Source organism: Aricia agestis, chromosome 1 (genome assembly GCF_905147365.1).
Source record: "Aricia agestis chromosome 1, ilAriAges1.1, whole genome shotgun sequence".
Taxonomy (NCBI): Eukaryota; Metazoa; Arthropoda; class Insecta; order Lepidoptera; family Lycaenidae; genus Aricia; species Aricia agestis.
In genome coordinates, this window is record NC_056406.1 from 15,470,282 (window position 1) to 15,486,026 (window position 15,745).

Consider the following 15,745-nt stretch of genomic DNA (forward strand, 5'->3'; position numbering starts at 1 on the left):
AGGGGAGGGTAGGGAAGGGAATAGGATAGGGGATTGGGTCTCCTGTAAACTCACTCACTCGGCGAAACACAGCCAAGCGCTGTTTCACGTCGGTTTTCTGTGAGAACGTGGTATTTCTCCGGTCGAGCCGGCCCATTCGTGCCGAAGCATGGCTCTCCCACGTATTATGGTTACTGCCAACTTCCAACAACACAATAAAATATTATATTATGAAGTATGTGATTATTTTAAAATTTCATTTTTAAAGTAAATTTAAAGACATGACATCCCTTATGTTACTTCACTTTATTACCTACTGCAATTGGCGATAAAGTAAAATTTAATTAAGTACTGCTATTTTAACTTTGATTATGAATGCATAGTTATTAGATCCTCTACTGAATTCGCTTCATAGACAAGGATATTGCGTAGTAGGTAGTAGTCATAGAATCATAGAACATATTTTATAAGTCTTAACGCAAATTAACGTAAGTAATTGCCTAATAATAATAATTAATCAGACAGCTGATGCACAATAGACATAACGACCAGTAGTTCGACTGCAAAGAGACGGACAAGTTTCAATATCTGTCAAATTCGTCGGGTTCCACTAGGATTATAAACGGAATGTGCCTCGCGCTGGCTGATATAGGTAATTTATTTTTAAATATTTAAAATAAAGATTTCAAAATTGGATTCTGACAATTTGAATCGCATGTGCCAAAACACAAACAACAATACGACCAAATAAGGAACACGTCCAGCGAATATGTCATAGTTTTAAATTCGTAGGTAACAAGTAGCACAATAGTAATTCTGTCTACTCTGGCTGATGCACAAAGTACATAAATTCTTATTTACGATATTTCAGTTATACCTAATTAAAATAAATCTTATAGAAGTTCTTCAAGTATACCGTATGAATAAAAATTAAAACGTGTAAGTATAAATAATATAAATTAAAAGATAACATTAAACTCGGTATACTTTCATAATAGTGACTGTAATAAGGAAACACGAGTAAAAATACTAATAATTTTATGAGAAGTCGAGGGAGGCTTGTCGGCCGGCTGGCGAGTGGCGGCTACCGACAAGCCAGTCCACACTCCACGCACGCGCATTTCAGTTGAGCGTTCGCACGCGCGTCGAAACCGCGGTGGGCCTCCACGTGTTAATCTGCCCCTTCCGCTGCCGCTTCCCCTCCCCGCTGCCCTCGCTCCAACCTTCAACAGCGCTGCGGTCGTATTATCGTACGGAATTATTATTATACATGTTGTTGTATATTATCTAGAAGATGTAGGTAGGTTATTTTAAATATAAAAATAACTTTGCCTGAAGGGAAAAATACCTTTTTATTAGCATCAGAAATTAATATTATTGTAAGATTAGCTTTCGAGTTTAGGTTAGGTTAGTAGCGTAAAGACTAATGTACTTACCTATTTAAGTACTTACTTAACTTTATAGTAATAATTGATTTATAATTATATGTATTTATCACTGGTTAAGACTAAAAAGTATATAGGTTGTTGGGTATCTCATGGTATCATGGTAGGTATCATGATTCATGATAAATGATATCTTTGCATTAAAATAATCTTTTTATTTTGACAATACTTATTGAATTAAATTAACATTGAATGTAGGTAGGACTAATTTTAAACTATTTTGGATTGGACTTAAACATAGCTGATGGTATAATATAAGTTATAAGGTTCGTGAATTCGTTATGCGGACTGCTAAAATTTTCACTAACTCGTTTATCCAAATTCCAAACCTTCTATTAAGTACTTATTTAATTGTACTTGTTCATTATTGTTATACTTATACTTACTAAAAAATATTTTATAAAGTGATGTAGAAATTTTGTATTTGTTGAAACTCGAAATTATATGACTAAGTTAAATAGATAATTATTATGTAAGTATAGCGCGAGGACATGCGCTGCCTGCGGTCGTTCGGTCGTTCGACGGTCGGGCCAACGACGGTCGACGACGCACGAGCTCGACGCGGCCTGCGTTTGTACGCTCACCGCGACGCGACGCTTCACGCTCCACACTCTCCACAGTCCACACCGAAGCGCGCTCTTGCAAATTCCGCATTCGGCTTTGGACCGTCTGAGGAGCGCGCGCTTGACTCGTTAGTTTAAACATACACAACCTACACCAACACTGACGTCATTGAACCGCTCTAGAAAATAAGAATAATCGTCAACACCAATTATGATAGGTAAGTGACTATTAGTAATATTATACCTACCTTTAGGTATTATTTATTGATAAATGTTTAAATAATGTTTTTTTCTTGGCCGATGGCCGCTCAGTACTTATCAACCTATAACTATAATACAAAAGTACTTATAGGTAATAATATTATGATATTTAATTTAACTGACAATGTTAAATCAAAATAAATTTAACTGTCAAAATATGTGGTGACTGGTGAGTTAATTTAGAGCTCAATTCAGCCATTTTTATTCTTTTATTTTTTTTATATTAAGTATTATGTACGTTACATAGCTAAACTGTACTTATCATTTTTTCTTCATGAATTTTAATTAAGTACTTAAATATTTTTTTAAAATACTTACTTTTTTAGTCGTGGATCGATACATAATTAATCAACATTTTGTCATTAAAATTGTTACATTATTATTATGTTAAGTGCATTTAAAGGTACTATTGTTTAATTGATATCATTTAAATTATAAATATATTATTTTAAAGTCCGGGCGAAAAGAGGGGCGACAGAGTGCGCGGGTGGGTGCGGGACGTGGATATCGCGAACACGGGGTCGCTGGCCTATACACGTGGAGGCGCACCGCGGCACTATCGCGTCGAAACCGCAGTTTTGGCCTCCACGTGCTCTGGAGGACATTCACTTCGCCTCGTTTCTACCTCCGCGCTCTCTGACTTACCCCTCCGTGGCCATTGTGTTTGTATCCTGATATTCCCGATCGTCACAGTCGTGTACCATCCGCAACCCAAAACTTATTACAACGCGCTTTCCTTCAATACATAACGAATTGTGATATATTAAATATCGCATTCTTTAGTTTAATTTTGAAAGAATATTTAAAAAAAATGAACTGTGTTTCTTCAACAGGAGAAGAAGAACGCGTGCATCAGTGTAAAGAATGCGGGCTGACGCTGTCGACACGCAGTGCTCTTACGGCTCACACCAGATCCCATCGGGCCGCGGCCGACGCCCACAGGTGTGACGTGTGCCACAAGACCTTCGCTGTTCCCGCTCGTCTGGTGCGCCACTACAGGACCCACACTGGTGAACGGCCTTTCGAATGTGAATATTGCCACAAAATGTTCAGTGTCAAAGAAAACCTCCAAGTGCATCGACGAATACATACTAAGGAGAGACCTTATCGGTGTGGGGTATGCGGAGCGGCATTCGAGCACTCCGGAAAACTTCATCGCCATGCTAGGATTCATACCGGCGAAAGGCCCCACGCTTGTCCTCACTGCCACAAAACATTCATTCAGTCTGGGCAGCTAGTAATTCATTTACGAACCCACACAGGTGAAAAGCCTTATCGGTGTCCCGCTCCGGGCTGTGGCAAGGGATTCACGTGCTCCAAGCAACTCAAAGTGCACTCGCGCACGCATACAGGTGAAAGGCCTTACACTTGCGATATTTGTTCCCGTGACTTTGGGTACAATCACGTGCTGAAACTGCATCGTTTCCAACACTACGGTGAAAGATGCTATCGGTGTACTGTATGCGATGGCACATTCAACACCAAGAAACAAATGGAGGCTCACATATACAAAGAACACGGAACTAAGGCACCCAAATCTGCACCAACCCAATATAATAATTTAGCTATGAACAGCAATGTAATGTGTGATATCGTGGAGGCGGCGCTGCAGCAGCTTCCCCCGACCCCTCCTGGGTCTCCGCCGTCCCCCTGTCCGCCAGCGCTTGTACCGGCTCCTGCTCCACCCGCACCTGTTATGAGTTTTCCGACTCCATCGCCATCTCCTCCTACGATCACCCAGCAATATAGGTTTGAGCCATCTTCTCTCCCACCGAGGAAACGCAAACTTATTCCTCATTTTGAGCCTGAAAGTGCACCTATTACAGCCCCCGTTGTTCGACACACGTCTGTGATACAATTTGCTCCTGCAGCTCCCGATTTATCTTAGCATTTTTGAAGGTCTCTATTTTTTTAATATTACGTATGTCCTTTAGATAACAAAGACATCTTGTAGAATAATTGAATAATAATAATTAAAGCTTAATCTGATTAAAGGCTGTTTAGTTATCATAATGTTTTTGTAGAGTTATTGTAGACGTACCTACTAAATGATCTTGATAGTTGATACCAATAAATAATAATACTAATATTATTATGAAACATAATATTATTATTTTAAACTTATTTGTACTAAATTATAAATAATGATAAATTGGAAAATGCGCAACTTTTAGTAAGCTGCTAATATACATAGAAATTGTTTAAAAAAGACTAAATAGTTTTTAAATAAGTAAGTACATATTAAAATTATGCATTTGTTTTGTAATTATTATTAAGTATACTAAGCAAGTTTTGTATTTATCAAAGTATGTGTTGTAATTTAAACATACATAGTAAGTAATATTATTATAATACTTATCTTAAATAAAAATTGGCAATAACAGAGCTATTTTATTTGTGCTCTATATGTCGTAGGATGATTTGATATATCGAATCAATGATATTCTATGTTGTATCGAATTATCGCGAAAATTCTTGGTCCCTATGACACTGACAGTTAATAACATTGCATTGTAATGGCGTCACCATTAAATTAGGATCATATTAGAGCCGTCTAAAAATGCCATTTATAAATTTTACGTAGCTTTATTTTCAACCTTACTGATAAAAGGTAATATTTTCGCGAAAACGCGAGTTGCCTTGGTCAGATTGCGAAACGAATCGTTAGTTATTATCGAAAAAAATCACTGATTGGTCGGTTTAAGCGTCCCACAACATTTTCTCTGATTGGTTGAAAATTTGACGTTTTAAATGCCAATTCATTATCACGCATTGTTTTGTTTGTGGTTGTTTTTGTAAGCGAGTTATAGCAGTTTTTGATATTTAAATTTTAATGTGTTTGAAATTGCAGTTGGACTTGATAAATAGTGCCAAAAGTTATCTAAAAGTGTGTCTGTAAATACAAAATGACTGATACAACTGAAATTAGTGCTGAAAGTTCAACAAAAGAAACTAATTCAGAGGTTATGGTTAATATGAGAAAAAGGTTAAATAAAAAGTAATGTTCCTATGAAAAAGCATTGTCATTTCTTACCCTTTATAATTCTATGGTGTAATACCTCAAAGGTACATAGGAAAAGATAGTGACCAATCAGAAAAAGAGTTGGCCAGTAAGCAAAAATCAAGCCAATCAGCGTTAAGAATGTGCAATGTTACTAAGGCAACTCGCGTTTTCCCAAAAACCTAACTTACAGCATTATCTAATTATCCGTGTTTTCGCGAAATCCCTAGAATTTTCGTGATAATTCGATTTATCAAATAATCCTACGACATATTATACATTATACAATTAATGCAACATAATCCCCGCGTTCCATTAGACGTTAATTTTGATCAAAACACTAAAAACGTCCCTTTCTGTCGTTCCATTTGACGACCGCGGTCGTTTTGATCTCAGCGATACGTCACTCATGACGTCATCATTTTCGCTCAGGCGATGCTCATTACCACGTGCCAGATGACGTTAAAAACACTAACGCTCAAGAGTCAAGACCGTAGTTTTTCCCGTTTCACTAGCATGTGAGCGTCAGTGATACAAACCCAAGCGGAATGGAATATGGAGCGTTTTGAGAAAAGTTAAAAAAAGAACATAATATTTTTTTGGGAGTGCCTCCGCTGCCGGCGCCGGCTCCAAAAAATATCAGTAATGGAAACCGGCGGTGAGTATACTCCCGGCAGCCGAGATATAAAACAACGGCTGCCGGCGCTGGCACTCAAAATCGGAACCGGTAAAAATGCATAAAACCGCTAGGTTCCAGTGCTGATAAACAAATTTTAAAAAGAAATAATTATTATAATCTCAAATATTTCGGTTATTTGTTCGGCTGTGGATATTTTAGTTTTTGGTGATGCATTTTCATCTACCTTAGCTTTACTACCTTTTTTCAGCTACCAAAAAGTAACATTTTTGCACCACAGTACACCCCGTGGTATACCTACTTCCGAAGGTACTGAACAGAACTTCGGCCTCCTTATACAATATAGTATGTTAGAGAGTTTCAGCGTTGTTTAAAGAAGCAAATAAGGTACTTAAGTACTTATATTATGCTACTATGCAGATCACGTCGTATTTTATCATCATCATCACTACCATTATCGTACCTAAATTGTGTAGTATGTCTATAACTAAAGTATCTAGCCGTGTTCGTTTCATTTTTTCGCAGTTTGGCAGCTTCATAATTGAGTGTCATCTATACTCTATACTAATATTATAAATGCGAAAGTATCTCTGTCTGTCTGTCTGTCTCGCTTTCACGCCAAAACTACCGAACCGATTGTAATGAAATTTTGTATACAGATAGTCTAAAGCCTGAGAAAGGATATAGGCTACTTTTTTACTGGAAAAAAGGGTTGTAAGGGGGTGAAAATACGAAAATTTGTTCAAATTAAGTTAGTTCCAAAAATTCATACTAGACGGCGCCGTGCGTCTCTTACATCGCGCTAACGCTTGCCCAACATCTTTCTATAAGATGTAGTATCATCATATATTTGAATTTCGATTTTTTTTCGATTGTTATTTCTTTTCTACGTTATTTAATAAGTCAGTACTTTATATTATATACAGTGACGTAACCTTAAAACAGAATTTGAATTCCTACCACCAGATTGACAGACTTTGACTTTGATGCAAAATAACATTTTTCTTTCATACCCCAATCCTGTCAAAACCTGCCAAGTTTTTAAAACGTCAAGCGATCATGCCACAGACCAAAATAAGACGCCAATCCTGCCAAAATGGCAGGAACCTGCCACATATGGTCACCCTGCTCAGATGCCGACTTTGTGATGTCGGCTGTACACTCTCGCCGAGACACAGCGAGGCGGCCCGAGTGCGAGAGTGTAAATGGGTGCGCTCGCCTCGTCTCGCCTGTCTCGGACCCTCTCGGTCCGGTGTCGGTATTTTGCGCCCGAGACAAAGGGTCTCGCGAGGAAAGCGAGCGCATTACTGTACACTCTCGCGTTTTTTCACTACTAGTCGCGCCGCTAGACAGTGCAGAACAGAAAAATAACAATAATAAACGTCATTATCAGTCATTATCTGTGAGAAATAAAATTAAATATGATTATAGATCTTTGGATTAAAATGATATCTTTCGATGCATAGAGAAAAATAATGGTCCATCTTCTCTGAGTTCATAACTGCAATTGAACTAAGCGAGAATGTACATGATCGCATTCGGGCAAGGGGCTCTCGCACGAGACTCTCGTCCGAGAGCTCTCGGTGAGAGTGTACAGCCGACATTACAGTTGGTTTTAAATATGACAAATGACATTTATTCTAGTGATCTATGGCCAATTTATGACAACTTTGAAGGTTCTATAGAGAAAAAATATTTGGTAACAACTGGAGACATCTATGGTAAGACCGACTTTCTCAGTTTTATAGAAAAGAAAACAGACTTTTACAAAATCTATACATATGGGTCGAAAACTATAGATGAGGTTAAATCGGCTTATTAAGATGAATTTCTGGATGTTACTAAATGTTTTATAATCAGTAATATTATGTGCTCTGTCTACACAGCCGAATGTTATGCTGTATATAGTTATGGCATTACAATCACCAATATATAAAATCTTTGTCATATGTAAATAATTTTCTTATAATATCATATAGTAAAAGTGTGTTAGTAGCTCTAGATAATAGTAATTTAAGTTTCAAAAGTAATTATTTAATTTTTAAGATCAAAAACATTCTACATGAATTAGTGAGTAATAACATTAATATTGAATTTCTATGGGTTCCCTCCCACAGAGGAATTGCTGGGAATGAGAGGGCAGATACAGCCTCTAGAGGACCACCAGACGAGGACCATAAGGACATCATAAAAGTGCCATTTACAGACCACTTTTTGACTGTCAAAGATGAAATGTTTGAGCTATGGAAAAGAATCTGGAATATAGTAAAGGTTAATAAGGGTAAATGGTACAGTGACATAAAGAAAGATTTTTCAATCCCATGGTATAACACTGTACAGTCTGAATCAAGGAAATTCACATCAGTAATAACAAGAATGAGATTTGGACACTGCATGGTCCCCTCCCACCTCTATAAATTAAGAATATTGGAAGATGCGAAATGCCCCAAATGCTTAGAAAACGACGCTGACCTCAAACATATAATCTTTGATTGCAAAGCGCTAGGTCTAGACCGAATTTTACTCTGCTCTGAAATAGATAATATTTGTAAAGACAAAGACATAAGTGTACCCCGCCGGCCAGAAGATTTACTACCCAATTACGATTTCTTCAAATGTTTATACCGTTATAAGTGCGTCAAGAATGTCTAGGAGGCGAAACTTTTTTTTTATGCAATAGCAACACTCTTTTGACATTTGTCCCTTTGTTGTATCAATACTCTATGACATAAAATTTACTAAACAAAGATTTTCAATTTGCTTTAATTTAGTTTTACGATGTGAAAACTACATGTTACTGTGATTAATATTAATAATTAAAGTGAAAGACGTATCATAGTGCTGAAAAATTTGACGCGAAAATATCACTGAAATTCTCGCGTCCACATTTCCGATTCTGATCGCACAATCGCCATAGTAGCAGGTAATTAAGCGTTTGTTTTATCAATTTTATTTGTTTCTTTTATTGTATAATGCAATTCTAAGTAGCCTGAGTAAGTATTATGTGCTATAATAAAACAACAATTTTACTTAAACCTTATGTTTACGTAAACAATGAACTGTCAAAGAAATCTATCATATAACGCGCCTAACAATGAATAATATTTTGACTTAGGTGCTTTGCGTTTTTAGACGTAGGTATATAAAATTCTCGTGTCACAGTGTATGTGCTTAACTCCTTTAACACTTTGATCCAGCGTAATATAATATTATAATTATTACGTTTTATGTTTACAGGTAGCAGAAAAAGCGTTTAACGAAATAACCGAAATGACTGGGAGAATTTATGCTATCATTTTGATACACTGAAAATAAATACAAGGAGTGGGAATTAACGCTATATTAGGATATCCTAAATTCAATATTGAAGAGCTGATTAATGAAGATGAAAGTGCCTCTTCACTGTGACACCACTGCAGCTGTAACTACATGGACCTAGAAAGTGGCGATGATTCTGTTGCCGGCTGCATTGTAGAATATTATTTGGATGATTATATTTTATTAAAATAACAAAACCCTGTTTTTCACTTATTTATTTTTGGTATTTTCTTAAATAAGTAGTTCCATAATAAAAAAGGAGTGAGCTTCTCTCAGCTCTTACTGGTCATCAAAGTAGCTCTGCAGCTCTCAGGGAAAGGGTACCTAAATAACAGGTGTTATAAATTCATAATAATATGTAGCACTAGTGACTAGATGTCCCTGTGAACTTCGTGTCACTTATAAACCTTCCCTGGACTTCCAGGAATATTTAAAGACTAAAATTAGCCACATCAGTTCAACCGTTTAATCGAGTTATTGCATTTTTTATATAGTCCGTCAAGAAAGTGAAGAAGTTAAAAAGTGGCAACATTACAGTGTCATTTCTTTTTAGGGTTCCGTACCCAAAGAGTAAAAACGGAACCCTATTACTGAGACTTCGATTTCTGTCCGTCTGTCTCCAGGCTGTAACTCAAGAACGGTAATAGCTAGAGAGTTGAAATTTTCACAGACTATGTATTTCTGTTGACGCTATAACAACAAATACTAAAAAAAAAATTAAATATTTAAGGAGGGCTCAACATATTTTTTCAAACATTTTTTGCTCGGTAACAATGATGACAACAAGTAGGCACTTGAAATTTTCACAAAGGCCATAATTATAATATGTGTTATTTAATAATATTTAAATAAAATAAAAATTTAAGGGGGGCTCCCATACAAAAACAATTTTGGCTGATTTTTGCTCTATAACGGTACGGAACCCTTCGTGCGCAAGTCCGACTCGCACTTGACCGATTATTTCTTAGATTGATTTGAAAGGGATGACACTACGATGTTGCCACTTTTTAATTTCTTCACTTTCTTGACAGAGACAGACTTTGACATATACAAAGATTATAATAGGTAGGTACTTTACATAGATTAGATTGTTTCTTGTAATGTCGTAAAATAAACACACAATATAACTACATCATAATTATTTCAAATTTTCTTAACTGCATAATAATATATATAAATCTTAATATTTACAACGTGTTTTTAAACTGTATTTAATATAGTATCAAAATCTTTTATAGTGACTGGATATAGTGTGGCCATAAGAGGCCACACCGGAAACAAGTGGCGACTCTATTAATGTCGTGACTTTTTTGACGGGCTATAAATATGTTCAACGATGGAAAAACTGTAAAAATTGTCTATAGTGTTTTTTTTTTTGTTGTGTAAATAGTGCCAGGTGGGTGAAACTTTCGAACAAAAAAAATTGGGTACCAAATTTAAACGTAGCAACTAAATTAAGTTGGATAATCTGTGCAATTTTTAAGCAAGATCGACTGTGATTGGTTGATAAAAAAGACGAAGAAGAAGTTTAAAACTCAAAGTTCGATTTTCAGTTAGTGAAAATTATTTTTAAGCAACTCTTTCAAAAATTGTAAATTAGTGGATTAATTATTGAAAAACAAAAGGTAAGCCATTGTAAAATGTAAATACTATAACCGTAAATTGATAAATTGAAGCAAAACATAACTATATCATACTGTGTTCTAATACAAAGTATGTCATAGTGATTATTTGCATATTTGTATTATAATTTACAACTTAAACTATAATAATATGAAAAAGATAGATTATTATTTCATGGAAAATATTATAATGTAAATAAAATATTATAATTACTACAACAAAACAAAAGACACATTTCAACATTTTCGAAATTATGCAGTTAATTTCGAAAATGTTGAAATGTGTCTTTTGTTTTGTTGTAGTAATTATTGCACGTTAAGGTTATGAACTATAATAATTTATGTATGGAAATGTAGTAAATGAAAAACTTTTCATTAATTTCAGATTTTTAGGTCCCTGTACTAGTTTGCAACATTTTAGTCTGCAGGCAATGGTTGTTAAGAAGATTTAAGGAGGAGGAGAAGGAAGGTATGGGATTATGAGAGGTGCGGCCACTAAGGGAAAATCCTCTGATCAAGTGAGGTGGTATACAGCTGGCCTGAGCCCACGCGATATATTTCAGCTGTCGTATGTACAGGGTGTAACAAAACAAAGTAATAATACTTATGTGTGTATGTATAAAGATGCGCGTCCATTGGATCGGAATCGGAGCGTAAGCAGTGGACGGATTTGTTGCCTAAACCTTGTGGATTAAATCTGTTTTATTGTTTTGTGTTTATTTAGTTATGTACAATAATTTTTATTGAAATAAAACATTTATTTGAGCTCATTTCTTTTTTTTTTTATATTTTGGTATGTTTAGAGTGGAAGGTTTTGCACTTAAAAATTTTAACTTTAGTTACAATTTAAAAAAATAATAGATGTTAATTTTTTTTTCTTCTAAGTCCAACCTCTTGTTACGTAGTATATGACATTCTCTTTGATAGTGCTCAGTAAGAAGAAAGAAGAAGGAGGGTTTTTGGGAGAATGTGAAAGAGTGATGTTGTGTTTTTATATTATTTTCCTAAAATTGTGTTACTTATCTGGGTTTTTAATGTGTAATATTGGTAGGATATTAACCATTAAATATTCGTTATGGTGCACAAGTGTGGGAAAGTGATGTAGTAACCAGAAACGTGCTCTTTTGTGTTCCCTCCAAAACTCTATCAAAAGTTTCAGTAAAGCGTCCTACCACTTTCCTGAATCGACCGACTTGACTTCTTGACTGTATTGACTTTATACTTAGAGTTTGTACTTTGGACCTGACTGACCTGACGATAATATATAAATATTGTATTAAAGAATATTGTTTCCCCGCCATAATATTATACTCGACACTGGCCATGGTTATAGCCGAAGTGCCATTATATGAAAAAAAAAAGAAAGAAGAAGGACATTAATTTTTTTTAAATTTAATTTGACGTCCTTAGCATTGTACTTTTTCTGGAGCAAAGGACTTGTTTCCACTTTCCAGTTCCCAATAAATTAAAAAAAAATATCCCTATACTCGGCGCGGCGAACCTTGATCCCTATGACACTGACAGTTAATAACATTGTAATGGCGTCACTATTAAATTAGGATCATATTAGAGCGGTCTAAAAATGCCATTTATAAATTTTATGTAGCTTTATACCATTACAATGATATTCCGTTGGAACTTTTAACAATTCTTAACATTTACAAGAAATTATCTCAACCTGAAATTACATTTACGTCCTGCAAAACTTACGTTGTGTGATGACGTAAGTTTTGCAGGACGTAAACGTGAATTCAGATTGAGATAATTTCTTGTAAATGTTAAGAAAATAAGTTAAGTTCTAATGGAATATGATTGTAATGGCATAAAGCTGCGTAAAATTTATAAATGGCATTTTTAGACACATCCATTATGATCCTAATTTAATGGTGACGCCATTACAATGTTATTAACTGTCAGTGTCATAGGGATCAAGGTTCGCCGCGCCGAGTATAGTAGTCTGTCTACAACATGGAATTAATATGTACTACCATAGACATAATATATACTGTGTACTACTAATTCCATGCTCTACAAATATATACTAGTAATCTGTGGTAGGTACTTGGTAGTCTGTGACGACACTCTGTGGTGACGACTGTGACATTGACACTGGACACATTCAATTAAAGCCCTGTTGATTGGCAACTCACCGAGGCGGCCATTTTTAAAAGAAGAAGAAGAACTGTAACTTGGTTTTTACGATATTTTTCTAAACATTTCTATAGAACCCAAATAGCTTAATACCATTAACAATAATTATACCATTTTATGCTTTCAAAAAGAAGTTGTGTATTATTGATAAATAACAATTACCTACACGTTGAAGAATTTTATCATTAAAAGCCACCATGGGAGGCGGAGATTTGGTAGGTACTCTTATATCTTTAAACGAGCCATTCTTGTATATATAATTGGAATCTTGGAATCGGCTCCAACGATTTTTATGAAATTTAGTATATAGGGGGTTTCGGGGGCGATAAATCGATTTAACTAGGAATCATTTACAGAAAATGTCATTTTATTCGTGTTTTATCGAATACCGAGCAAAGCTCGGTCAAATAGCTAGTTATAATAATATTTGGCTATTTTGGTTACAATACAACTTCTATCAAAGAAGTTGTCTTGTTTACTTCTGCATTTGTTATGCACTTTATGCTAGTTTATAAAGCTTACATTTTTATTTTTTTAGAACTCTAAAAAGGCCTGGCATCCTAATACAATGAAAAATCAAGAAAGGGTTTGGAAAGCTGAAAAAGCAGCCGCTGAAGAAAAGAAAAAGATTTTAGATTTGGAACGTGAAAGAGCACAGGAAAGAGACCGAGATGAGCTAAATAAGTTATCAAAATTGAGTAACAGGCATTCAAAAGATGAGACCCAAATAGATCACCAATTGCATTGGATGTATAATGTATGTTATCTTTTGAAAGGATAGTGGGGTGTGCTAACTTCTTAACCCATTGATCGTGGAATAACGAGACACAATAGCTTATCTAATGTTATCGTGGCCGGATGCGGCCGCTTAGGGCTTCATGAATTAATACATAAGTAATTAGGAACAAAATATAAATATCGAGTAAAAATAATATGTTTTTCCCTTAAAAAATGGGTGGAGCCATACTCCACCCATTTTTTAAATTTTTTAATATTGGTTCACCCCACCATGTTTTTGTATAATATAACCACCTGTTTTTGGAGATAGCGTTGGATAGTATTGGCACTTCAACAAAGATATTTATGTACATTTGTATAGCAACAATCTATTTCTCATAAACTTATATTTATACTGGTATTTTTATTTGCATCTTTATAAATTATGTAATGAATTTACATATTTCGAATCAATAAAATTCTAATGTTAAAACATTATAATATAAGACTATAACTGAGTAGTCAGCAGAGTGCAGAAAAATTATAACCAAATATTTTATTTGTAGAAACCAGATAAGAAAGGCCAAAATGAAGATTATTTACTGGGAAAATCAATTGAAAAAAACTATGATAAAGAAACGAAGCCTGAGCAAAATGAGATTCCAGCTGTAGCTCGCAGGGTTGTGGGTTCCAGTATGACAACTTCTACCTCTGACAATTTACAAGTTGACTTGGCACGTAAATTACGGGAAGACCCTCTTTTACTAGTGAAAGAAAGGGAGAGAGCTGCACGAGCTGCTTTATTAAACAATCCTATTCAACGGCGTAAACTTACTGAGCTACTGCGAAAGGAACAGGTAAAATTAAATAATTTAAATTTTTGTAGTTGTAACATATTTGTGTTTTGTGTTGTATCAATACATGTTTGATACAACATAGTCAACTCATGAAGAGTCACAGAATATTTTGAAACTTACTTTATAATATGGTTTAATATATTGGATTCTTTTGAGATATTGGCCATTCCTTATTTTCAAAGCAGGTAAAATATAATTTCTCTGTAAGTGCTTTTTCTTATTATATTATCTAAAATATATTATTATGTAAGTACTGACTTTTATGGTAATCAATATTGTATTGACTTCTTGAGAATAATCAATAAGATGTATTTTACATTTTTCAGGAGCAGAAAAAGGAAAAATCCGAAAAATCTAAAAAGAAAACAAAGAAAGACTTAGATGAAATCCTTACAGCAAAACTTAGCGCTTTAGGGAAAGGTAAATTGGATTTAGCTAAGTTGCTAGACTCTGATGATTCATCGTCTGATAGTTCTTCCGAAGAGGAAAAGAAGAAAATAAAGAAAAAGAAGAAGAAAAAAGATAAAAAGAAAAAACAAAAGGAGGAAAAATGTAACAGTAATTCAGAATCAAATGCAAATGAAAGAGAAAGAGAAAACAAAGCTAAATCAAGACATAAAAAATCAGACAAAAGAATGAACAGTTCAAATGATGAGGATTATTCAAATAGTAGAAAAAGATATGCAGACAATGCAAGTGATACTGACGAAGCAAAGAGACGGTATCGAAGATCAAGTCCTGGCAAAAAATATGATTCTAATAGGTACAACAAGGATAAATATCACAGCTCCATGAATTCTTATTATACAAATGAACGTACATTGGATAGAAACCACAAAAAACGCACAGGTCTAAGTGAGGAAGAAAAGGCAGCAAAATTTGCCGAAATGGTTGCAGCGGGTAAAGAACGTGAGGTGGAACGGTCCGAGCGTGTAGCAAAACAAAGGTTGGAGATTGCAGCTGATGAAAGGAGCGCAAATAAACCGCGTTATTCTAACCGTAGTGAAGCTCGTTCATTACCAGATTCTCTTGAGAGTAGAATCCATTCAAACCGGCACTATATACAACGTGACCATCGACACATGAACGAGAATTTCGCTAAGAGGTGATATTAAAAAAAACATTGTAAGTTATCTTTTTTTAATCTTTAAGACATGATGAATACACAAATTCTATAAAATATATTTTGTTTTA

General features: G+C 34.9%; 2 protein-coding genes across 3 annotated transcripts; both read left to right on the forward strand.

Moving 5' to 3' along the window:
- The first annotated feature begins 1,929 nt into the window (after nucleotides 1-1,929).
- On the forward strand, nucleotides 1,930-9,107 carry LOC121727330 (Krueppel homolog 1-like). Its single transcript, XM_042115104.1, has 3 exons — nucleotides 1,930-2,205; nucleotides 3,082-4,158; nucleotides 9,092-9,107. Exons 1-2 carry the CDS (start codon nucleotides 2,199-2,201, stop codon nucleotides 4,134-4,136), a joined length of 1,062 nt encoding a protein of 353 aa, XP_041971038.1. The 5' UTR covers nucleotides 1,930-2,198; the 3' UTR covers nucleotides 4,137-4,158; nucleotides 9,092-9,107.
- Nucleotides 9,108-12,989: 3,882 nt separating this feature from the next.
- On the forward strand, nucleotides 12,990-15,713 carry LOC121732029 (pre-mRNA-splicing factor CWC25 homolog). Of its 2 annotated transcripts, none has more exons than XM_042121788.1 (5): nucleotides 12,990-13,121; nucleotides 13,164-13,192; nucleotides 13,516-13,734; nucleotides 14,261-14,551; nucleotides 14,878-15,713. In XM_042121788.1, exons 2-5 carry the CDS (start codon nucleotides 13,175-13,177, stop codon nucleotides 15,658-15,660), a joined length of 1,311 nt encoding a protein of 436 aa, XP_041977722.1. In that variant the 5' UTR covers nucleotides 12,990-13,121; nucleotides 13,164-13,174; the 3' UTR covers nucleotides 15,661-15,713. The 2 variants fall into 2 exon arrangements, with proteins under 2 accessions (XP_041977722.1, XP_041977712.1); XM_042121778.1 differs by having other exon boundaries at nucleotides 12,991-13,120; nucleotides 13,153-13,192.
- Nucleotides 15,714-15,745: the final 32 nt, after the last annotated feature.

Bases quoted from the DNA above. Each gene is read 5' to 3' on its own strand.
- LOC121732029 (XM_042121778.1), top strand. From the start codon at position 13,095: ATGCTTTCAAAAAGAAGTTGTGTATT. The intron at 13,735-14,260 runs GTATGTTATCTT...TTTTATTTGTAG, and splicing joins AATTGCATTGGATGTATAAT to AAACCAGATAAGAAAGGCCA. The intron at 14,552-14,877 runs GTAAAATTAAAT...TACATTTTTCAG, and splicing joins AGCTACTGCGAAAGGAACAG to GAGCAGAAAAAGGAAAAATC.